Raw genomic sequence first — 25,074 nt, forward strand, 5'->3', positions numbered from 1 at the left:
ATAGGGTAATTCAATTTGTACTGAAACTGTGAATTTTGGTGGATGCGATCGGACTTTGTCGCGGGGAAGGAGGCTTACTTTATTCGCGCCGTTAAGCCTCCTTTTTGAAATTCAAAATGGCGTCGTCAAGAGTTCTATCACTATCAAATTATGAGAGACAAACGCGTGGTAATTTTCTTCATTTTATTTTGATTTTATGACGCAAGGCTTTTGATTTTACTTTTTCACTTAACAACAACCTCTCTTCATATTTTGTGACAGTATCATAAATAATTGAAAAACTCAAAGGGCCTAAAACTAAAAGGAAAATAGGCACTTAAATCAGAAAGAAGTCAGTCAATGACTAAGAAGCAGGCCACGCAAGAGCAAAAAAAGTTTCAATGTAATAAATATGCTGTTCATAATTATTCAAAGATTTATACTCTAAGGAGTATCGAATCATATGCTGGCAATTGAATAGCTTCGTGAAAATGATGTCAATTGAATTAGTGGCAATTTTTTATCTTGCACAAAAATATTATCTTACACCCTTCACAAAAGTATCTGAAAAATCCAACGATTCGATTGCCCTTCATTCAAGGCAAAAACATATTCAGGCTTGTGATAACGACCACTTACTTTAAAATTAATATTTTTTGAAAAACCCTTCCAGAATAAATCCCAAGAAGCTATAATGTTTCAAAACTTCTGAGCTTTCTGCCTGGAACCCAGGGGTGTCCAAACTACAGCCTTGCGGGCCACCTGCGTGCTGTGCAGTCAAGTTCTTCTTGGCCTGCAACAAGTCCTGAAAATTGTATAAGATATGGTCCACATATAGGGTTTAACACAATTGTTTCTTCTTATGATAACTGGATAATGACAACTTTACTCTCCCAAGACGAGATGCAAATAGATTTGCAAATTATGACCCTTTTCCGTTCAACATTCATTTGTGCCAAATATTTTCTCAAAAATTTTCATGAAAACAACCTTTGAAATATGTAAAAAAAATAATATCTAACAACAGATTTGCATCTAAATTTGAAGCTCTCCAGATACTTTTATGAGGGAAGTATATTAGTATTGTTGTCTAAGTTTAGATCTGCGGCAGTTTCAATTCCTCTAAAGAACTGATCACAACTAATTTCAACGTCTCCATGATACAAAATATTAAGGTAGAGTTCAAAGTAGTTTTTGGTTTTTGAATCTAGATTTTCATAGATCACACTGGAGTATGTAAGCTCTTAGTACTTGAAATTTTTCTTCCATTTCATTAAAGTCAGTTATTAAGAGTCAGAATGAGGATGAAATTTTATTTTCAGCTCAACCTAATTTACTTTACATAAATTTTGCCCTGTTTCAGACACAGTGTCAAATATCAAACACAGTGTCAAATTATCTCAATGCAAAGGTTTTTTAAGGAGTAGATAAAGCCTTCTAGTGAATCATATCATGTATTGAAACACATATCGTTCATGAGATTTTCATGCAACTGCAGATGGTGCAACTGCAGAAAACCAATGTGTTACATTTAAAATCATATAGCCAGCAACTTGGCTTAGAGAAATGGCATCATTATCTTCTTTCACCCAAAGAAAATTATCTATTTCAAGCTGCTATTGTCTAAGGCCGGCTTACAAGATCATATTCAGGTAAAATTTCCATCACATTTTTTATGTGATCACAGGTGATCGTGTAAGCAACCTTAAAAGTTACTTGAAGTTGCACGAAGCAGCAGGAAATAATCCCTTTCAATTGCCTAATAATTTGCCATCACAGATTTTTCATTTGACCAGCGATCAAATGGAAATTTCTATGATGCAATTTTTTCAAAGGCGCCAACAAATTATGCTAACCAGGAGAATCACACGAAGTACTAACTGTTTTGGCGGGCATTTTATTGGCCAAAACTTAATTCAGATTCATGTTTATTTGCTATTGAATTCTACTCTTATTACATCAGCAGTCTAGAGTAGGTGAGAGGTTTCACTGATTGAAGTTGTGAGCCAAGAAAACAGGGAAGCTATTGATAAAAACCCAAGTCAGAGCAAGAAAAGGAGCTGCTGCATAAAGCCTTGGCAGAAAGGGCAGACTAAATAAGATTTCTTAGGTCAATTTTCCACTTGCACACCCGCAAACATAGTTAGTGCCTCGTGCTTTTTGTTGGTGCCTTTGAAAGTATTGCATCACAGACATTTCTATTTGAATGCTTGTCAAATGAAAAATCTGTGATGGCAGATTATTAGGCAGCTAAAAGGGATTAATTCTTGCTGCTTTGTGTTACTTAAAGGAACTTTTAAGGTTGTTTGCACGATCACATTATGTGAGCACATAAAAATGTGATGGAAATTTTACCTGAATTTGATCATATAAACGGCCCTTTAGCAAGTGGAGAATCCTGTTTTACCCTAGGCATTTTTATAGTTCCCATAATTCTAATGACATTGCAACTACATATTTGACTGCAAGAAAGTTCCAAAAATGAACTGCATGAGCACATACTCAAAATTGAAAAAGTTGACCTTTTTGTTACAGATGATGCTGAATCTAGTCTAGATGAGCTAAGGCAAAAACTGGAGATTTCTCCAACCAAAACGCCAAACAGAAGAAATTCAAAACTTACCTCTAGTCAGTCGTGTCCATATTCTGCTTCTGGTGAATATTGTTTATTTATTTTAAATAAGATAAAATTGTTTCTATCCATCAATAACATGTGATTTGCTTAGAGCTTTCATTTATATGCAATTGAGACTGTTGCTAAGATTGGTTAGTCTGCTGTGGTTAGATTTTACTATTTCTTGTCAATCAAGCTGATCAAAGTATGAATTTTTCAATATCATAAGCCATTTTTAATATCAAAATTTTGATTTTTGCCGTTTTTTCTGTCTTGCATATCATACTCTTTGATCTTTAGTGGAAAAGTTAAAGGACCTCATCCACAAATACGATAAAATGAAAGGAAGTAAGACAAATGAGGTATTACTCTTTTAGGTCTTTGTTTTATGCCCTCCAACATACATTACTTATTGTAATTCACTGTAATTCAATGAAACATAAGATTTTAATCCCCTTTTATGCAAGTAGCAACCTTGGTTATTTAATAATTCCTTTCTGAATATTGTTCAAAATATGTGAAATTAAAACTTGTCTTAAAATAAAATAAACAAAATTGATCTTACTCCCTTTCTTTCTAATATCTTCCTCTTTACCCTTTTCAGGACTTTGTTATAGGCTCCCAGACCTTTTTCTAGCATTATCAGCTAAATAAAATATAAATTTTTCATTATAACTTTTAAACCATTTTTGTGGAACTTAAGACACAAGAAAATCTCTTGTGACAACCTTTTCACAGTTTGAGTTTGGTGAAATTCTGTTAGACAGAAGAAACAGGTGTTAAATATTTTTTGTCAGAAAAGTCGAAAGGCAACCTTATTGAAGTTGAAACCATTCACCTTTTACTGAGAGTACTTGAAACCTTTTCTTTGAGACTAGCCAGGACAAATTTGATATAGAGATATTTTTAAGTTTTCAAGAAATTGTTTGGTAGAATTTCTTTTACATAAGATATTGTATATTATATTATTACAAGATATATTATGTTATTTCTTAAAGCATAGTTTCTATTATTCAATATCTGACAGTAACAATTTAACAAAACTCATTGCAGTCTGTTGCTGTTAGACCTGACATTCCTGAGCCAGATGAACTGGCCCCACTTTTAAGTGATCAGCATGCACTCCTGCAACATCTTGAAGGCCAAGTCAATTATTACAAGGTAGGGACAAAATCTTCACTTTTGAAGAAAAATGAGTACAGTAGATTATGTCATTTGAGGGTTAAGCGCTTTTGAGTGAACTTCAACATGATGTTCAAGTAGCGATTGTGTTCGAAATATTTTGCCAAATTTTTTTATAAGTTTTTAACCTTGTTCAAAAAATGTATTCAGAAAGTTTTAAGCACTATAAAACAATTAGCACAATTAGGCCTTATTATTTGAAATAAATCATGTATATACAGTGATCATAATCTAATACTATATGCCAGTAAATATGAAATAATATTTGAACAAATCATGTCATAATAGTTTGAAGCAAGAATTCAAGGCAATCAGTGCTAGGTTATACACACACCATGAAAAGTGTCTAGTCATCATTTTAGATGACAAATGTCATATCTTATGTTTCATTATTCTAGATAGTCAATATCATATGTTATGTTGTGAAATAAACTACAATATGTACTTTATTGCTAAATAGCTAAACGTCATCTGAGCTGTGGAATGTACAATTAGAGTTCAAACCATTTGTATTGAAAGATATGGTTCTTCCTGTTGGATACATTCTCTTTGCTGCTAAAGATTACTGATAGTGTCTTGATTACATTCGTTCTTTAGGAAGCTTTGTCGACGTTGAAACAAAAAGCAGAAATCGTTATTGAAGAAAACAGTCGTTTGCACGAGCAAATTATCGATGGAATTCAAAATGAATTTAGTGATTTGAATGGAAGCTACATTGCATCAGAGGTTGCAAATAATTATTTTGTTATAAATGTAACTCTTCTTGCGGTTGGATTCCCCATGTTTAAAAATTTAAGAAAAATTTTTTCCCTTCTTACTTGACAATTTTCCATTTTCAAAAAGGTGTTATCCACGGGGGCTTTCTAGATGAGAAATTGAAGTATTTTTCCCCATTTTTCTTTGTGCTTTTCTTATAAATGAATCGTCTCTGTAATTCCTCCTCACACCCCCCCCCCACACTTTTGCAAACCTTTATTGTCAGAATCTCAGAATTAGACGGCTGCTGTCAGCACTACCAATTGTATAGGTTACCCTACAGATAAGTTCTTAAAATAAGATACAATGCCTTGCTGTGTGATGCAAAGTGCTAATTAGCCCTTTCTGTTGTTTGTTTTATTTGACACGAAAATTGATCGCTTAGATTTTAGGTGGCAATTCACCATTTTGCTTATAAGTGCAAATCTTAACTTATGTTCTGTTTTTTGTGTATTTTTGACAGTCGCATTCAAAGCGATCGTTGATTGACTGCGGAATTCAGACAGACATCAATCAATCAACCCATGACGTAAAGAACAGTACACATACGAAAGAAGACCGACAGGATTGTGAAAACACGGGTGAAACACAACAAAATAACGAAAAACATGATATTTTGAGGAGTGAAAAAGAAGTAAGTCAATTCAGAAAAAACTATTACTTAGCACCATTAAGATTTTGTCTCCTCAAAACGGTTTTAAAAAGTATTCGGATGCGAAGAAACTTTCTTAATGTATTTACTCTTCGTTTACATATCGCCCACATTCCAGATTAAAACCCCTATGTTGGTAATATTTTCTAAATAGGGTATTATTTTAGTCTTCATTTGTCAGTATAAATATCCTTAAATCAAACCTGATTTTGTTTTACATATAGCCACAGAATGCAAATTTTCCGAAAGATCAACCTGATTAAGTGGCAAGAAAAGTTTCTGATTGCCAGAATTTCGATAATGAAATTGTAAATTTCTCTAAATTTATCTTGATTTTGTAGCTGCTACTTTTAACAGACAATAACTTCATTCTCTAGTTCATGTGATCTTCTTGGCATTTCATTCTTCTGTTTTCTTAAACAAGCTTTCCGGGAGTTCCACCGCATATTTTCTATAGACGATTGTTCTGTATTTGCGAATTTCGCGTGCTTAGGTGAATTCACATTAGTAACTTTGAAGACAAATTTAAACAAATCAATTTATCCTAAATACAATAGTTTTTTGTTTGATATTTCCAGAGAGTTTTCCTTCGACGAGATAGAATTGTGTTTGAATTGTGTATGAATTGTGTCAAACAATTTTCGACCATAATTACATCATCTAGATCACATTAACGCATAAATAGCATTATGTGATTATAGATAAATAACTTTAAGAACGTTCGAAAAAGAGCCTATTGACTTTTCAAGTAAGATTAGTGTATCAAGTAACAATGAAAGGTCTCATTTTATCCAGTTAGTGCCTCTGAGAGAGATATTGTGTATGATTTAAAATGCTTTGTTTTTTAGAACACTTTGCAATTTTTTGTTTCTTGTTTCGTGTCTCATTTATATCAATTTTTTGTATGTATGATGTTTTAGAGGCGACTGACGGAAATAAAAGAAGAAAAGACAAAACTTCTGGAAAGTTTGCTAGAGGCTGCAAGGTAAAATTCTACATTTTGGAACATCATTTCACAAAATTGTTATATCGAGCAAATCGTTAAAATGCTTATTTAATATATAGACATTCAGCTGTTTCCCAAGATTGTAGAGAAACATAGAAATTAGAATTATTAATAAGAATATGTGTTGATAAGATAAACACACATATATCGAGTCGAAGTTTGAAGCACTGCCCATAGAACTACCTATGACGTATTCTTGATTTTAAAAGTGTGCTTTGCTACATTTGATCAAAATGACTTAAGTGCTACTGCGTAGGCAAAACGAATATATTTGAGTTAATGGAATTTATACGTTTGTAACAATTAAGCCCTAGCTCTTATATTAGACTTTTATGACAATAAAGTTTACTTTACTTTTTAGAAAAGAGTCAAAGGAAAAAGACTTGGTGATAAGCAAACTAGAAAACGATAAAACGTGCGTAATATTACAGTAAATTGCCCTGATACGTTCCAAAGTCATACACCTAGATATTACACACGTGCAAAAATATTCCGTTATATTCTGCATGGCTCATATTATAACTTGGTTTTTTCAAATGCACTTTTGTTTGACAATGTCATTTCTGCTTTATTCCTTTCCTATTCAGCAATTTGCGTTGTTCTTGTTTTTTAATTTCTTCGCAATGTTATGAGAATCTGAATGATGGTCTATTTGTGAAAAATATATATGTTCTTCGCAATTTAAAATTGTTTTGATTCATGATTCTCTTGTCAAATCAACTTACAGCAAGTTGGAAAAGGAAGATGTACTGAATTACAAGGTAAAGCAAATTTTATTCTTGGACCAGTATTGAAAATATCGATAAAAAACTTTTTTTTCTTCATTTTTCTTGATTGGCTGTGTCTATTTTCTACCCCTTTTTGAAAAGGCGCATACGCTTTATTTTTTATTTCTCCTTAGACCCTAAGGACTTGTTTCTTTCTTTTTACATATTGTGTCTATTTAAGGGAAGTCCTTCTGTTATTTTCAGATTTAAGAGCTTGTATTGTGGAGACTCAAATGATTTATAAGTGAACATATCATTCGGCTTTACCAAAGGCCTTTGAAAACATAGAGTTGCCACTTTGATGAACTCTGTGAAGTGATAATACAGAAATTAATTTTTATGCATATTGGAAATAATTTAAATCCTCTGTTTAGGAAGATGGGTTTCTTTGTATCAAATGCGCCCACCACGAAGGTGTGATTGGTGCCCGAAAGTTTGGAGTGAATGAACGAGTAATCAAGAGGATGGAAAGGTAGCTTTTAATTCTTGATTATTTCTGATACTGTGATAGTGTTTTTAGAATATATTTTCTTAACTATAGGTGCTGTCGTAACATACCTATATTAACTTAAACTGTAACCATCAATTGTGAGATAGGTATTTAGTAAAGAAGGTCGAGTACCAAATACGAACTACGCAACTCCTCACCCGGTTCAAAATTCGCGCCGAAAAGTCTGGTTCAAAACTACTTGGTAAATCTCCAGAATAAAAAGAGAACAAACTTACTCAATCTTAATAAAATTAAAATCTAATGCAGTTTTTTCTCAAGAATTATCAACAATGTTTATTCACAAAATGTTGTAGTTTCGAAAAAAACATTTTACAGATTTTTCGGCAAACATATAATTGCCAAACGGAAAAGATTTAAGTATTCTAGAAAATGTTTGGTTTTACAAATTTTGTACGGCCAAAAAGTTATATATTTAAATATTTTAGTGCGTGAAGTATAATAGCTTTTGATAAGGCGAGAATTTTGTTGTTGGAGTAGACGTTAATCGCATTTTTTCAATAAATAATAGGTAAAAGACTGTTCTATTTCACATCACAACTAATATTTCCGTTTCAGTTTTCAAGAATATTTTCAGATATCTAAAGCAGTGAAAGCGATGATGTCTTAATTTTTTAGGCTTAAAAATCACCACTCAAAACATCCTTTTAAAATCTACAGATTTGATTCATAATGAAGTTATCTGCATGGCAATTTTTGTAAACGAACATTCTAATTGTAATGTCTCTAGGCCGTAAGATAACTGCTTGACACCGACATGCCCATGTTTTAGTGAAAACCTTGAATTAATGGAAGTCGCAAGTAAACAACGAAAAACAATTGACGAGCTAAGAAGGAGAGAAACGGAGGCATTCGCCCGTGTTAAGAAAAGTTGCGAGATTGCTGAGGAAGTTCAGCTAGAAAAACAGCAGGTATGTGTCAGATCTATTTATGTACTCGGGATGACTTTATTAATTTTTAAAATTGACAACAATATTAACCGAATTTTCTATCGAGAATTTTCAAACTACACTCTTAAGTTTGAAAATATTTCTTAGATTGAAGTATGTCTCATCGGCTATTTAGTACTCTTTCTACTTTTTCAAGGCTAAGTAGCAATAGTAGCGCAAATCTTTAAATTCAAATAACGATGGTTTTGAAAGAACCAATTTTATAAAGATTTTGGCCTCAATACACACAGTTAATTGAATCGTGGGTCTGAATACTCACACTGACAACATCGCCTTTAGATAAACGTTTCATTGCAACATGAAAATGATATCTTATGGTATATTTGTAAGCCAAACAGTTCCTAAAGCCCCTAGGGCTCCACCCTTCCAAAATAAAGTTCCATCTTTAAAACCACCCTTCCAAAATAAAGTTCCATCTTTAAAACCTTTTTATCCTTAATAACAATATCAATTATATGATATAACCACTATTCTATCAAGCTACACACTGACCAGAAATACCAATGCCTACCTTTAATTTTATACCTGTGCTAATACCTAGTCTTTTTGCTTTGGATAGCTGAACATCAGTCTTCAAAAAGCAAAGTTGGAAATTGCCCGGATGAAAGAAGAAAACAACAGTCAACTGAACAAGTCTAACGAGCTTATGCAAAAAGAGAAATTGAAATTAAAAGTGGAAGGTGATGAGAAATTAATGAAATACAAAGAAATGGTAAGTTGTCTTCTTGAAAGTCTTTTTTAAAAATTTATGAGGATTAATGCTAAACTTATTTGATCTAAAATATTATTAAAGTAATGTTGGCAAGAGTGTTGGAACAACTGAGATACAATATTTTTGGTCTTATCCTAGGAACAAATAAGACTAGCTACGCGTAGTACTATGAATACAAATATCAACAAGTTGCTTGTCTTATCGCATTTGATATTTAATCTACCAAATATTCCATTCACAATCAAATCGATGAAGTTTGAAATAAATTATTGATTTTTTCTTCGTTATTTAATAATAAGTGGCATTTTTAGGCCAGTAAACCACTGAAAATGATTATCACAGTTGAGAATCGCTCGGTCTCAAGTTGATAACTAAACATAGTTAAGCACTGGTCTTTTATTATTGAGCATCAACCGGAGATCCCCTTATTTAATGTAAAATGTAGTTTAAAGCATGTCCGAAATCATTAATTTTTGATAGAAAATTTATGCTTGACATTATTGAGTTACAATTTTTTCTCACTTAATGTAAGGATTTCGTTAAAAGCATATTATTTTTAGTCCATTTTGGTACTCTTTAGAGCCTTCTATAGAGAAAGGGAATACAAGATTTTCACATTCGTAGAGGCCGCTTTTGTCTGTTAGTACACAAGATAATTGTCTGTATAATTCTGTAAAGTCTGAAGTACATGTCAAAAATATGTTTTTGGCCAAGGTAGGTGATTTAAATATGCAGAATTGTATTTTCTTACTAATCGAAACGACATATGACAGTTGTCAACAGGCGGGCAAATGTTTAAAACAGATACACCAAAGAGCTGCGTCATGTTAAAGTAATGTTTGTTATAACCCAACTCAGTTATCTCTGTTATTTGGTTAAAGTAGCAAGTGTAAACGACCTGTTCAACAATTATTGGATTGCTCGGGTTTTGTGCTTTCAAGGTCGACTGACACATAGCAACTAAGATTCGGCCTACTGATTGCCCGGGGAACCATTCAATGTCGCTTCCTTTGCATTCGATTCGCCATAGGTTTAGATAAAGAATACACTTGAATACTTAACAAACTGATAGATTGATACGCTGTTTAGTAATAATTAAGCAAAGGTCCTTGCGAGCCAATGAGAGCTAATCAAGAGTTGTTTACACGTTGTGACAAATTCGAGTTAAAAGTCTGCGGTGCTTGCTTCTCACATTAATTTTGGCGTCTCGACACACACTGCAATTGAAACAATAATTAAACATTCTATTAAGAAAGTATATTTTTTGTTAACTTTGAAGTTAAGTGATGTGTTTGTGGGCAATGCATTCATATCTTTAGAATTGAAACTACCAGGCAACCACCTGCTGTAAGCTTTTCATGACCCATAGTTGCCAGATCTCCAATATCGAGTGTTCAAAGTCCATTTTTCCATCAATCTGGGTCTCAAGAAACGTTGTTAACCTCTTTCTTATAAAATTTACAACTTTAAAAAAAGCCCTCTTGATAGCATCTTGGATTTCATTCCCTCACACAGTGAGGTGCTTGAATCTAGGGTTAAATTGTTGGTTTCATAAATCAGTTGAACGAGGCTGGTATCCAAGCGAGACAAGCACTAAATGAACATGTCAATGGTCTCGGTTTTCATGTGGTTTCTATTAACCTCAAACAACAAATATATTTCGCTTACGTAAGGTGTTGTAGCTGCATCACCGTTATGCAACTTATTATTTATGCAACTGGAATGTTTGTAATTCTAGCTGATATCGCGTTCCTTACCCAAGAGGTAACCAGCAGATGTATTTAAATGCTTTGGCTCATCCTTGCGCTCTGATGTTAAACCTTCCATAATTACTTATTTGAAAGATTCTCTCCTCTTGCTTAATTTTGCTTTGGCCTCTTAGCTCTAACTCATCTTAGCTAATTTTTTCCCCTTAAGTTTGAGGAGGTAAGCGAAAAATCATCTAAAACTGAAATACAACTGGACCGTGCAATAAGAGAAAAAGTAAGTATCTAAGATGTTAACCTTAATAGAATCTTTAATGACAAGGTATTGTAAAAAAGATATGCAGAAATGATACATTCACGCATTTAAGATGAAGCAAAAGTGCATTTATAATGTAGCTCCGCATTCTTTTTATTCCAAGAGCCATTCGACGGGCGTTATATCTCAAAGGAAATTTTCCTAAAAATTTTGAAGAGAAAGCATGTCTCAGTTAAGAGACACAATTCACTCGATCTACCTTAAATCTATTATACTAAAACAATAAACAACGTTATTTCTAGGTAAAACATAAGAAAAGACCTCCATTCCATTATTATTAGCGAGCAGGGGATAAACAACCCGCCTTTTGTGATTGCCTGATAAACTTAAGTCTAAATCGAAATCGACCAGAATTCAAATGCCCCTTGCGAAATTAACCGTACTGAAATAACGTTTAACCCCGTTTTGAGTAGGGGCTTGACTGATATAATTCTCATTGTCTCTTAGCTTGACCTAAAAGCCACACTTGACAAACTTGAGACAGAGATTACTGCTCATGATAAAGAGATGGAAAAGGTACGTAGAGCCTGGGCTTTATTATCGATTTCTACTTGATAGAAAATGGCTTTGAAAAAAGCAAACATTTTACGACATACTAAAAGCTTTTTCGTCTGACACTCCTCAGAGCAAAAACGTCAGAATAAGGTTCCGAAAGAACACGATGGTTGTGGATCGAAATAGGCCAATCAGAAAAACGCAAGCACAAGACCGGTATAGTTGACCAATCAGTGCCGCGAGCCTAAAGAAAAATAATTACCAATGAAGTCCAAGAGAGAAAACGAACTCCTTTTGTCTACACAATGGCGGCTTTTTCGTTTTTATGTAGATTGACTCCAAAACTGCTAGATGGAAAGACGACCGGGCTCTGCCAATTATCCGAAACATGTCGTCATTATAGAGTTTTGCACAATCTGGGTTGTCTAAAAGATGTTGACCAATGGCAGAATCACTTGTTTTAACAGTGTTTCTAGACCTACAAGATCGAGGAGGCTGTTCTCTTTGAGGGGCAGTTTTGTTTCGTATGTTGGAAGGAACATGTTGTTTTATCCTATCCCCCAATCTTTGGGTTGTGCGTCCTACGTAGCCACAATCACACTGGCACGTAAATTCATAAATGACGGAACTTTTTTGTTTGGTAGGAACGCAATCCTTTTGAATGGATGGAAGGGCTCTCCTAGTGCTGTAAACAATCCGTGCCAGTGTGATTGTTGACCCAGATTGTGCAAAACTCTATAATGACGACATGTTCCGGATAATTGGCAGAGCCCGGTCGTCTTTCCATCTAGCAGTTTTGGAGTCAATCTACATAAAAATGAAAAAGCCGCCATTGTGTAGACAAAAGGAGTTCGTTTTCTCTCTTGGACTTCATTGGTAATTATTTTTCTTTAGGCTCACGGCACTGATTGGTCAACTATACCGGTCTTGTGCTTGCGTTTTTCTGATTGGCCTATTTCGATCCACAACCATCGTGTTCTTTCGGAACCTTATTCTGACGTTTTTGCTCTGAGGAGTGTCAGACAAAAAAGCTTTTAGTATGTCGTAAAATGTTTGCTTTTTTCAAAGCCATTTTCAAATTCTGTACCGCAAAAAAATTGTTCATACTTGATAGAAGTTGTACTTTGCCTCTTGTCTGTTGTCTTTGTTTGCCCAGAATATCAGTTCAGTGAGATTTCAAACGTTCAGGAACTGATTTGATGTTGCTCCTAACTAAGATGTTTTTGTAATTTATTTGACAGAAATTAGACGAGTCTGGATATGCGTTGCGAAAGGCAAACACAGAAAACGCTTTACTTTTACAAGAAAATCAAAGACTTAACAAAGAGAAGAAACATTCAGAAAAGGTGCAAGAACAGGTAATGTTTCATAAGATTTTTTAAGTTTAGTTAGTAAAGTTATTAGTTATTAGTTAGCATAGTATATCAGAAAAGCTGCCTAATTATCACATTAAGCATGAAACTCGGAGTAGCAGCATAGAACCGTCCTGTTCTGTACACCAAAAAGGTAATATGATATATTATGTAGTTATTTAGTGGATCTAGCTGATCGACTCGGTCCTTGGTGAGATTGAAAAATAAGTGAACTTGCTTTGTAAATGAAAATGAATAATGTTAGATATTCTAGATTAATATTTTATCTTTTTGCATACTTATACCTGAAGAACTTATCAAAATTGAAAATTTAGCAAATCGATCCATGACTTTTTTCTTTTTAGAAACTTGACTGGTCAAATTCTGAACTGATAGCAATGAAGAAAAGATTGCTAGACACGGAACAGAGTCTTGAGGCTTCGAAAAGTGAGTGCCTGAGCCTCACAGAGGAACTGCAGACTATAAAGACACGGGTAATACACTCAAAAGAAAATCAGTTAATCCAGGGGGAGATTCTAACATAATAATGTTTTGGGTTGTGACCTGATCGAATTGCATGAAATGTTTCAACGTTAAGATATCCTTTAGCCAACGTTAAGATCACCTTTTAATTTTTCATTTGTTTCATTTCTTTTGCTTTTAAACATCATTTCAATATAGCGCACAAATTACTTTGCTTATTTTCTTTATTTGTTTATTTCATACTTTTCCGCTTTGCAGTTACATGCAGAAGTGAACACAAGGAACCAAGAAAGCAGTATTCATCAATACGAACAAGAACAAATGCGAATGGCAAGTAAACAACAACAACAGCATTTAGAAAAGTCTTTACGTGAATCAGAGACAAAATACGGTATGACTCTGGCCTCAGCGTTGCCGTATTTTTTGCATATGATGAAATCTTGAATATCTTTCAGATCTTTACTTTCGTTCAATTCGGTAAACCTATATGAAAAACTGTGATTTGCACTGTACGAAGAAATTTTTCTTTTTAGTTAGTTGTATTTTCTCTACTATTCCAAAATATTTCTTCCTACATAAACAAAACAAAATATTTAAGAGAAATTTCTATTTGAATGGGTTAACAAGAATTAACTGAATACTTTTCGTTTTATTTCAGAAGCAACTAAAGGAGAGCTCAGCTCCTTATTAGAATCACAGATACAAATATCGAAAGACTTCAAAGAGGAATGCAAACAGCTGATCGAAAAGCAAGAGAAGATGGAAAAAGAAAACAGGTGAGGGTTTACCGGCCATTGAATAAATATATTAAATATTGTTCGTGTGAACATTTTCTTAAATTATATGTACATAGGCCGAGATGACCCTAATTACAATTTCTGGTCCGTCAATGAACTCATTCACTTTTTCCTTCAAGTCACTGTAGTTTGGGTATTCGTGTATTTAGGTAACTCTATGAGCCAGCCCAAAACTACACTAATCCTTTAGCAAGCTTCAGGTCCATCATTGCCCACATTTCAGCCAATTTAGGCCAGATATAGCTGAAAACACAAATAGAAAAGTTTTTTTCTTTATTCTTACAGATTGTATGATCCAATCCAAATATATTGTCTTGAATTATTTACTTTCCTTGGGTTCCGTATTTTAGAAATGAAATATTTATTACCACATTGTTATTTTCTTCCACAGAACTACCCAGTCCAAAATACTGCAAGAGAATTCGCAATTGAAAAGGGAGTTAGAAAAAAATTCAAATGAAAAGCGGGACCTATCTGATCACTTACTTAAAATCCGTGAACGATATGAAGCTCTGGAAAAGTCAATGGCTGCTGCGCAAGTCCAAATTCAGAAATATGCTGAAAAGGTAATGTTATACAACATGTGAAATGGATGGAATGCTGACTAAGATTCTTGCTCGTTTATGTTCAGTAAATATAAAGGCCAAATAATTCTGATCTGAATTTTGAAATTTTCTGCTATTGCCATTCAATTTTATAATTTATTTCTTTGATTTGAGAAATAAAGTTGAGAAAATTAATAAATTAGCATTTTTGATAAATAGTTGAAGTAAAAGGAACTACATGAAAATGTTTCTTGTAGGTAAACACTTACAAGTTTTATGTATGTATATATTAGAGTGATTTGTTTAATTCTTAGCAGGAGGGATTTCGATGCACTTCAAACATTCCTTGTCAAAGAAAATTTACTGTTCATTATCCTTACCTGGGGTTGGGAATAAACGGGGGATTGGCGGGTGAAATAAACATGGTTGGTCAACATGGTTTTGATAAATGGCTTTTGCGTCAGTTGCAAAATGGAAAGTATTGTTGAAAGTTCCTGCAAGGACATTTTGAAGTACCAAATTATTGCAGTATGGAATAATATGCGTTGAGGGGGGGGGTGGGGGTGAGTGTCATCAAAATCTTTTAAAAAAACAAATAAGAGGCCCATATATTTCCTACCAGAATGTAAGTTTTGTGTTAGAGATAAACATTTTTTGACACGCAAAGGAATGCTTGATAAGATTGTGCCTGATTTACAACTAAAGATGAGCTTGCATTGTACAGTTTAGTTAGGGCTACGGATTTGCATGTCGGTGAAAATCAAGAAAATGAGCTCACGTAAATTTGCTTCTGTATTCTTCTGTTTTTAGGCAATTTCATTAATGAACAAGTACAACTCCGTCTTAAGAGAGAGGCAGCTTTTGAGAGAGGAGGTTAACTTCTTAAAATCTCAACTCCCTGCATTTCGACACAGTGATAGAATATCTATATCAGATCTGGACAGTACAGAGAAGCCAACTGGATGAGTTCAGGTGGTTTATTTTTGTTTTTCATTTGTTGCTTCTAAAATGGAGCAGAAAACCCTTTTAACCTAATAAAAAAAACTGCTAATATAAAAAGCTCAAATCAAATTGTTTGTAAATAATTATTTATTGTCACATAACTAAGAGTATTGTATTATATGTGTGGTATACGTTATTTCTTTTTGATACTCAATAGCCTTCATCGGCTTGAAATCACAGTTCAATTTACAAATCCTTTCGCTAGACATCGCCGAGCCTTATATATTAAAGTAAATGGCACCAAAGGATGTCCCAATTCGCCATGACCATCTCACTTTCTGCCAGAGCACTGCCAAGCCTGAACATACAACGCTTGCCAAACGCAGGGGCGGATTCAGGGCAAATTTAAAGGAGGGGCAGTTGGTAGTGGGGGCGCTGAAAACTTTTCAAAAATTGGTGACGAGAGTACGCTGTATACAACAATTTTAGACCCATTTTCAGAATAAACAACATAACTTTGAAGTAATCCTTGAAGCAAATTAAACTTAAGGTCTCAGAAACTTTATCATCTGATTCTCATTCTTCAAAAGAGGCAAACAATTTCCAAAAAAGGGGCGCCAGACTTGCTTCAACTCGTCGAGGGAGGGGCAACTGCTCCAACTGGCCCCCCCCCCTTAAATCCGCCACTGGCCAAACGTACACCCAGACAGTTTCAGTCAATTCTCGATCTATTTTCAATTCGCGCCTATAGAAATAGGTAATTAGGTCCTTTAATTAGATAGACATTAGTGATGACATAGATGTGAGAGTGACTTGGTTAAACCCATGTAAACCAGTTATAAAGAACACAAGTCAACTCATTCAGAGTTCAATGCATGAAACAATCCATAAGCATTGTTTGGCAACTTACGATTTCACTTGAACAGTTGTCTGAAAGCGTTATTCCACAAGGGGCTCAACATCTGTCAACTGTTATCTCTCATCTGTTCGCAAGGAGTTTAACATTTGGAAGAATCATCACTACCAAATAAGCAGGCTATATCAAACATCCCTTCGTTGCAGTGGCTACTGAAGCGGTTTCTTTTTCGATTTCAATGCCCTCTTTTGTTAATTAGAGAAGGGATTTTGTTAATTGAGGCTGTGACTTATAATTTCTTAGATCTACGTAGCTGACTTTTATAAAAAAGATCTCGGATTTTAAAAAAGGTGATAGCATCCGTAGTTGAGCTGAAACCTCAGTAGGATCATCTGGTGCTGAAGGGTTTATGTGTGTAATCAGGAAGCCATGGGAAAGGCATACCTGCCTTACGGGCTGACCTGACATGCAAAAATTACATGCAGAATCCGTGTTCAGCATTTTATAGCCACAAGATAATCAAAGAAGATTGATTTGTTGGCCGTTGATATGGATATTTGTAGTGTAGAGGAGAGTACTGCCATCTTTTGTTGGCCTCCTCCTCGTGCCTGAAGCAAATTCAACTCGTAGCTACCTCGTCCCTCTCTTCACATCAAAAATCAGTCAGAAGAATTCTGAAGTTTTTGAGTTTATGGTATGATAGTTTTATTGAACTCTGTTGTGTTTCTAAAAGTTTATTCTTTATAAGTTACATGGGCCCACCTCTTTGGATTTGGACAATTTGATACCATATTTAATGATATCATGGCCAGAACTCCAATTATATGCTTTTCTCTACTAGGCTTCAAAGAAAGTATAGGAATCTCTCGAAAAACACTATTATGTTTGTGTATATTCATTTTCTTGATAAAGCAGGCAGAGTTTACGCTAAAAGAACTCATACCAAAGTACTGTATAGCTAAAATGATTCAAGAAAGGTGCCTACACTTTCGTTGAACATCCATCTTATTTCCGTAATTAAAATACAAATTAAACAGCTTTGAAGAAGACAGGAGAAACGCATTAAGTACATCAAAAGAGACAACTATTAAAAAATACCCATTATTTTCTATTTACATGATACATACGTCTTGCTGTTTAAAAACGAAGTGATATTGTGCAGCTCATATTACAAAGCGTTATAAAACATCAATCTGTCAAAATATGTTCAACTTTGAAGAAAGAAATATTTAAACATTCTTCAGTTCAGGCATCGTCTAGCTTGCTTGTTAAATATGCAACCCAACATATTTTTATATTGCCGATTGACCTTACCAAAAAATGTTTTATTCAAGTCAAAAATATTACCGATTTGCCTTGGCCAGGAATGTTTCATATATTCTTGTCTGGCATTTAGAGAATAGTTTGTTTAAGGACTAAAATAAGAAAAGATGTTTCTGATATTGAAATTAAGAACGACAAATCGGTGATTGTTTTTGAACGATAGAGCTGTGATGGCACACCTTTTATAATTGTAAGATACCAATCGACAGTGTTTAAAATTTTTCTTATCAGGTCTACATTCAGTCCACGCTGTTATTCACCATGTTGCAAGTCTGTGTTGGTACAAACTGAAGATGTACGGCATTCCATGAATGTAAGACCTACGCCCACGATAATCTATAATTCCTTTTCTAAATTATTAGCTGCAGTACCATTTGACGTCGACACCGAATGGTCCTGGTATTCCCGCTCTACGTGGTCTCCATTTACATCAACGTGAGCCTGGCCGTTCCTTGCAGGCGGCAAACGCAGGCTTTTGCTGCTTTCTCGGTTCTTGATAGCTGATATCTGCAATGCATCTTCGTAACTCAGAACCCCATTCTTATACTGTGCATTGTGATTATGTACATTGTCATCCCTTACATCTTCGCCACGACTTCGGCGATCGAATCTATGTTCTGCCTCACTTTGATAATGGCTGTCCCTACCCTCTCCATGATACTGCTTCAATGATTGCTCGTACTTAGCATCGCTAGGGTAAACAACTGGAGTATAGTGCTGCGAAGGACCTGGAGAGTAGCCTGATATACCACTAGAAGGTGATGATTCTCTTGAATAGGCCCTTGGACTCTCTGGGGCGTGCATGTATGCTCCTTTCGCAAAGTGATGCTCATGGTTTGCATTTGAATCATTGGTGTATATTGGAGTGTCTTCGAGTGCACTTTGGTATTTTCGAAGCATAAACTCTACAGTTTTTGTCAAGTCGTTGCCAAAGTATGCAAGCTCCCTACTGATGACATCATTGCTCAGGTGGGGGAAGATCTTGTGAAGTACTTTTATAAACAATGAATCAAGGGGAACCTGTTTCTCACCCACGAACTCATGTCTCGGTCCCTTTCCAACCATATGGTGTGGGTATTGTGCCAGATTAGAATTTGCCATGTGACGCTCAATACTGGCACTGACAGGAACAGCATTGGCATAGCTAGCAGAGGGTGAGAACGATCCATGATGAACTGACATTCCATTACCCTTCATTGGATACGGTCTCTCCAATGCATTCATAGTTTCAATCAGACGCCTCTTGCTCTCAACTGACACCCCTGTAAAAAGATATATAAACATTATATGCTATATAAAAGAAACTTGTTTAGTACGGCTCGAGTATCGAAGTGCCCCTCCAATAGCCAACAAACAGAATGCATGCATGATTCGCATGATTGTGACGCTATTTGTTAACTTCTGCATTATTTATCTTTAATGCTCCCTTGGAGGCAATTGTTTACGGAAGTGTAAGTTGTTTACGGAATTGCAAAACACTCTTTAGTGAAGTGAAGAATACTCGCACTGCTGAAGAGAAAGTTCTTCGTAATACAGATACAGAATGAAATTTGAAGAAATGAACACACCTTTGTCCATGTGTACGGGCATTGTTTCATTTTGATAAACGGGATAAGTGTCTTCATGATGCCGTTTGCGAGATACAGGAGTTTCTTCTCGCTGACTAACTGAAGTCTGCACCATGCCAAGCTCTTCCTGATCTTGCTGTCTCCTCAACGCAACCTGTTGATTTGAGCAAAGAATTACTGAGATATGTTCAAGCGAAATGGAGTTAGGATTATTAAAACGATGATAATATCAGACAAATAATTAACTTATTAAATTGATTTCATTTTCAATTATTTCATTTATTCAACTGAACAAACTCTCCCTAGCTTTTATGCATATCGCTTCACAACTAATGGCAAGCAACAACACCTAAACAGTGTTTCCAGTTGACATTCCAAATAGATGACCTTTGCATTTAACTGCTTGATAAATTAAAAAGTCACATGAAAATGTACCTGTGCAGCCATTATTCGTTGTCTCTCAGATATGAGGTTGCATTCGTTGCATTGGCAGTCCTTAAATGGACAAAATCGTTTGTGTCCTTTGAGAACTGATACTATGGAATGATTTCGACATCTGGCACATTTTGGTTCCCTTGGTTGGCGCTTTTCATAGCCGAGGTAAGGCACTGAGTATGATGACATCGTTTGATACTGAGAAGGTTTGGGTCCACCTGTAACAGAAAAGCCTTACAGATTAAGAAAATCTAAACTACTGCTTTCGTAAGATTCTAAACTACATCTACTATTGTCATTATCACCATGCGTAAACTCTAATGTCACAGACCCCGTAACGCGATGTAATAACCTGTTTACAAAATGTCGTCCTCAAAATGCCAACACTCGATACAAAGTATACCTGGCAGGATCATCATAATAGAACCAGGAATATATCTGATCTTTATAAACCCTTCAATCAAAAACCATCCTTCTTTTTATTTATACGTACTATTTCATAAACAGAAGTACCAAACAATTAGCTGAGTTCCAATATGATGCCAATTTTACAAATTAGCAGTCGGTGATACAACACAGTGCCTTGCCTTGCCAATCAGCATCAAGTACTCATTTTCAAACGAAACTGGTATCCAGATGCATTCCTTTTCATTTCAATTTTGCTATGAATAAAGCTAATTGAAGGAATTTTACGTTTTATTGTGGTAGTATTGTTCTAAATTGTATACGCTCCTGTAAATAGAAAACATCGTAAGTTAATTCAGTATCCCTATCAATCTTTAATGAAAAAATGTTTTGTCGGAGTACCTATTTTTCAATAAAACTAAACATTCTATTTTGCATTAATCCTAAATTGGCATGCAGCTTCTATCACGAACTTTCTTAAAAACTCTCTTAACTTAAACTATCCATATTTAGCACAACTGGATGGCAACGACTTAAAACATTGATAGGCCTAACAATTGTCATTTTATCCTTCGTATTTGTAGTTCTATGGTGATCAAAATAGAGGCGCTAGAAATAGTTCAATTCGTGAGCTAGATTAGCTGGAAACCCCGATACCACAATTTCATTCTTTCTGATATAGACCTCGACAGAAGAATGTTTGATATCTAGCTACATGCAAGGCGTGACGACTGGTAACATTGTTGTCAATCACACTTACTACCATACATATCCTTAATACGCTTGACAGCGATGCCCGATGCGCTAATGAATGTTCTCCTTAGGTGAATATGGCAACCAGTTACCTGCTGAAAAGCAAGCGCAGCCTTACTGCGTTTGAATTGCAGAGTTACCGTTGACAATGCACTTGCTCAATTGAATGACGTTAAGACACAAATGCAACTACGAAGTTTGTTTGCGATGGCTTTCAGATCAATCCATGCTAAAAATAATTGCTCCAGAGATGATCCTTGTGGAACCGGCAATTACGTTACACCAACTGTGGGATTGTTCTATTCATTAGAGCCTTTTCAAGAAAATTCATCAAACGAACTGTACCTTGTTCCTTCTTTTAACAGGTACAACAACAAAATGAAAATGAAAATGAAAATTATAAATTTTCCAATATACCAATGGACATTAATAAATGCAAAGCCACGAATGACGTAACAGAGGTGTAGTCTTGTGGCAGTAGAGCCGCGGTTTTATTAAGTCATTTTTGACTGAAGGCTCTTGTACAGAATACTAATTAGCTGTACTGATAGTTAGTTTACTAATCGGATGCTTTCAATGAAGAATCACAAAGTTCTCTGTAAGGGAGAGGGGGGGGGGGGGTGAACCACGGAAATTGATCTTAGTCACCTATGATTCTGATATAAGTAGTCAGCTGATTCCTAAAAGTATTCAAGTTTACATTGTTTACCAGCTGGCGAGAATTTTTATGAAAGAGAATTCCAGCGAGTTGATTTACCTTTCCAACTTCAGAGTCACGTTTGGTATTAACGAGGTCTTTCTTAAGGCTTTTCAAACAGCACTGATCGTCATACATGAATGAAAAACTGCAACAGTGACAACCCCCATCGCCCATCGCAGTATATGTATTCTTATCCTACAAGTGATTAACACTGATTTTAAAAGCGAGAGATGCTATCGTTTTTCACAGCTAAGATTCTAGTTGTGTCATAGCCTCATAAGGAAAAAACTGTTCGAAGCAAGATGGGACTTGTTCGAGCAGCTCTAGATGTTTTCATTTCATTTTAAAATTATTTACCTAGGGTAAAAATTCAGTCAAAATAATGTTTTACAATTGGCCCTGCAAAAACTACTTACAAAATTAAAAAGTTGTATACTATAAAATTTACAATAAAAAGAGCGGAATATGGCTAAATCAAAGATGTTTGTGATTTGTTAGGATTCCGTAGCTCAAGATGGTTCTTGGCTTTCTATTTGCTATCAACAAATAATATTCTGCTAGTTTTGAAATAGTTCTGCCTTTGTATCTTGTATCAATTTATCATTGTTAAAATGATTATAAATTTGATCAGTCTCGTTTTAAATTGCTAAATGAAACCGCGGCTGCGCGTAGCTAGTAGAAGATGAATGCGCATTAAAGCAGGTGTGTAAAGGTCTACTTATAACCCACAAAGTATAAATGCTTTCTGGATTATACTTACGTAACTCTTTTATCACCTGTAGAGTAGTGGATTTAGAAAAGATTGACACATGAAATGTTGCCAAACTGAAATGACATCGACCATTAACATGTAAATTCATAATAACCACAACCAATAACCTTAAAAGAATAAGGTGCGTAGGGCCTAGGACTAGCAAAACACTACCGTGTAAGGTTTTCGAGGTTGTGTTATAGTTTCAAGAGGGCGGTTGTTGGGTAAGGCCAGGACCCTTGTTGCGAAGGAAGCATTCACATCCAGCAGTAATTTTCTTGTCTGGCATGATGCAGAGCGAGTACTGCTGGCCATAAGTCCTAACGTCTAAGATGCATTCGCCCCCAAACTGGAATCTTTAGCTAACAGGAGATGAACAGCGAAAGAGAAAACGCAAATTCTGCCTCAGTGCCAAGGCCAGTTATGCATTTAAGGGAAAGAGAAAGTAGGGTACAATTGTTAGTCTGTACAAAACAAATTTTTATCGCTCAACAATTGCAAAGAGTTCCGTATCCGTTCTTTCAACTGTAAAAATTTGGCTCCCATCAGATCGTGTCGACATGTACTAAACCCTGTCATACGTGCACCCACAGAGAATCCCCTACTATGGTAAACCTAATTTTCAATTGAGGAATTTCCCCTATCATCCAATGATATATTGCTGGTAGATTTTGACGAATTAACCAACTCACACGTTTGTCCTTGTAAGCTTTCTTTTGCGTCTTTTTACTATCGAATGAAAACTCTTTCCGCCAAGCATGCCACGAAAAATTAGCTTCTTACAATAACGGAAATCCAAAGGTCTCTAACAAGAGCATGCTAAAACTTTCTTGAAGCTTTTGTATGTTGCCTGCCATTTCCCCTTAAGGACAGCAAGATAAAGGGTTGATAAAGAAGGGTCGCGACCATAACGTTTGCCGAAAGAGCAAAATAGGAAAAAAGAGAAAATAAGAAAAGCAAATTAGTTTAAACTACAAAGAACATGCACTTTTGCTAATTATTATGTCAACATTTGCATGGAGTTAATGGTGCTTTAAGAGCATATATAAATATAAGGCACCTGAAAACGTTAAACTTTTGCGATAGGCTAATGAAGTGGCTCGTTAGTGAATGAGATTTTCTATATTTCATGCATTTTAACGCTAACTTAGTTAATGAATCAAGCATATGTTTCCAAGTGTTATCTTGCTTTACAGCTTGAACTGTAGTTTCTCTCTTTGTGATGATATGAACTCTTCGAGAGAAAACCGATGCTCTTTGTGATAGTTGAAGTTGATAAAGATTGCAAAATAATTAGCTACGAATACGGTCACCCATGTATTTATATAGTTTCTTTAAGGAGATGTTGTTTTGCAGGATTTCAGTACCAATACATACAACTCCAAGCTACAAATAAACGAGTTCGGAAGTAAACGAATAATTGTTTTGAAGTATTCTTGTCCAATTATCATTCTGTAGCCAGAAAAAAACCTACCCTGATATTGGCAGGGCTTCGAGAAACGAGAGAGAAGTTGTAAAGGATTTATAGAGCAAATATTTAATCAAGAAAGCTGCTTTCTTAAAAACATTCTGTCGATTACTTCTTTGGAAAGTTACTCCCCATATCAAAATTGCTTATGTCTTGTTTTAGGTTGGTGCAAAGCTTTCGAGTGCTAGCTAGAACTAAGACGAACAATGTAACGAAAGTTGTTTCAAAGACCGAATCTTGATGAGAACAATATGGCTTACTACTGTTAGCTAGTAGAAGACTGTTCCAAAGACAAATACACGATCAGAGCGATTTGGCTTTACTACACAAAGCAACCCGGTGAGTTGAATCATATTCTTTAGCACGCAATTGCCTTATTTCCTTTTGCCTCTAATTTACATAGATAGTTGCATTGAAATCGGAGCAAACCTGATGCCCGTATTCTGTTTTCTCTTTTCAACTCTGCGTAGCCTTAACAGAAACAAGGTCAATTGAAGATCGAGAATGGAGCAACTATGAGATAACATTCTGATTGCATGAACTACTGTAAAACCTACAGCCCGTTACACTATACATATCGGTGCAAAAGAATTACATATTTATTGCTTTACGTACCTAAAATTGACATTGTTAAAACCAGTGACAAACCAGCGTCCGTTCTTGATTTAAATGCACGTCAAACTGAACAAGGATTATGCAAATCGCGGTTAATAACAAAATACACTGATATAGTCACCTGTTACGTCAGTGGCCTTATTGTTTTCTTTACAACAAAAATAAACAGTCTGAAATGGTGACGGGAACTAAAAAACAACAGTCCAAACGAAACGAAATGAATGAATGTTCCTTTTTTGATGTCTTTAAGTAAACATTTTTCACATTATCATTAGGTGTATTTTTCAATCTGAGGAAAAATTTTGTGCATTTTCTTATTTTTTAGTTAGGTTTAACGTTAGTTTTACCAATGGCCTGTTAAAGAGGAAGGTTATGAAATCTCTTAAGAGGTACGAAGTCTCTTGAGTGGAATAAAGCCATGTTACGCCACATCTGTGA

At 35.1% G+C, this 25,074-nt stretch overlaps 2 protein-coding genes across 7 annotated transcripts in view; one reads left to right on the forward strand and one right to left on the reverse strand.

Moving 5' to 3' along the window:
• On the forward strand, positions 1 to 24,640 carry LOC135690905 (serologically defined colon cancer antigen 8 homolog). 2 transcript variants are annotated; one of them, XM_089110550.1, is made up of 21 exons: positions 1 to 168; positions 2,515 to 2,634; positions 2,894 to 2,955; positions 3,647 to 3,754; positions 4,373 to 4,501; positions 4,995 to 5,165; positions 6,104 to 6,168; positions 6,551 to 6,604; positions 6,917 to 6,950; positions 7,331 to 7,428; positions 8,237 to 8,375; positions 8,974 to 9,126; positions 11,044 to 11,109; positions 11,596 to 11,664; positions 12,885 to 13,001; positions 13,361 to 13,489; positions 13,737 to 13,869; positions 14,137 to 14,254; positions 14,667 to 14,841; positions 15,631 to 15,792; positions 24,184 to 24,640. In XM_089110550.1, exons 1-20 carry the CDS (start codon positions 117 to 119, stop codon positions 15,784 to 15,786), a joined length of 2,148 nt encoding a protein of 715 aa, XP_088966676.1. In that variant the 5' UTR covers positions 1 to 116; the 3' UTR covers positions 15,787 to 15,792; positions 24,184 to 24,640. The 2 variants fall into 2 exon arrangements, with proteins under 2 accessions (XP_088966676.1, XP_088966675.1); XM_089110549.1 differs by lacking the exon at positions 24,184 to 24,640 and having other exon boundaries at positions 2 to 168; positions 15,631 to 17,357.
• The window catches only part of LOC135690964 (uncharacterized), an 11,785-nt gene continuing 4,396 nt past the window's right edge, over positions 17,686 to 25,074 (reverse strand). Inside the window, exons 1-4 of one of the 5 annotated variants that reach the window (XM_065208673.2) lie at positions 24,637 to 24,714; positions 19,945 to 20,162; positions 19,510 to 19,663; positions 17,686 to 19,203 (exon numbers count right to left, since the gene is read on the reverse strand). In XM_065208673.2, coding sequence (XP_065064745.2) covers positions 18,278 to 19,203; positions 19,510 to 19,663; positions 19,945 to 20,162; positions 24,637 to 24,649 — 1,311 coding nt within the window. In that variant the 5' untranslated portion in view covers positions 24,650 to 24,714 and the 3' untranslated portion in view covers positions 17,686 to 18,277. Of the gene's footprint in view, positions 19,204 to 19,509; positions 19,664 to 19,944; positions 20,163 to 20,347; positions 20,379 to 20,437; positions 21,813 to 21,859; positions 24,191 to 24,636; positions 24,715 to 25,074 lie in introns of those variants that run through there. The other 4 variants (XM_065208687.2, XM_065208692.2, XM_065208666.2 and 1 more) reach the window with 4 other exon arrangements.

The sequence above is a fragment of the Rhopilema esculentum genome, chromosome 10 (assembly GCF_057945365.1).
Source record: "Rhopilema esculentum isolate cy_ngs chromosome 10, ASM5794536v1, whole genome shotgun sequence".
NCBI classification, from domain to species: domain Eukaryota; kingdom Metazoa; phylum Cnidaria; class Scyphozoa; order Rhizostomeae; family Rhizostomatidae; genus Rhopilema; species Rhopilema esculentum.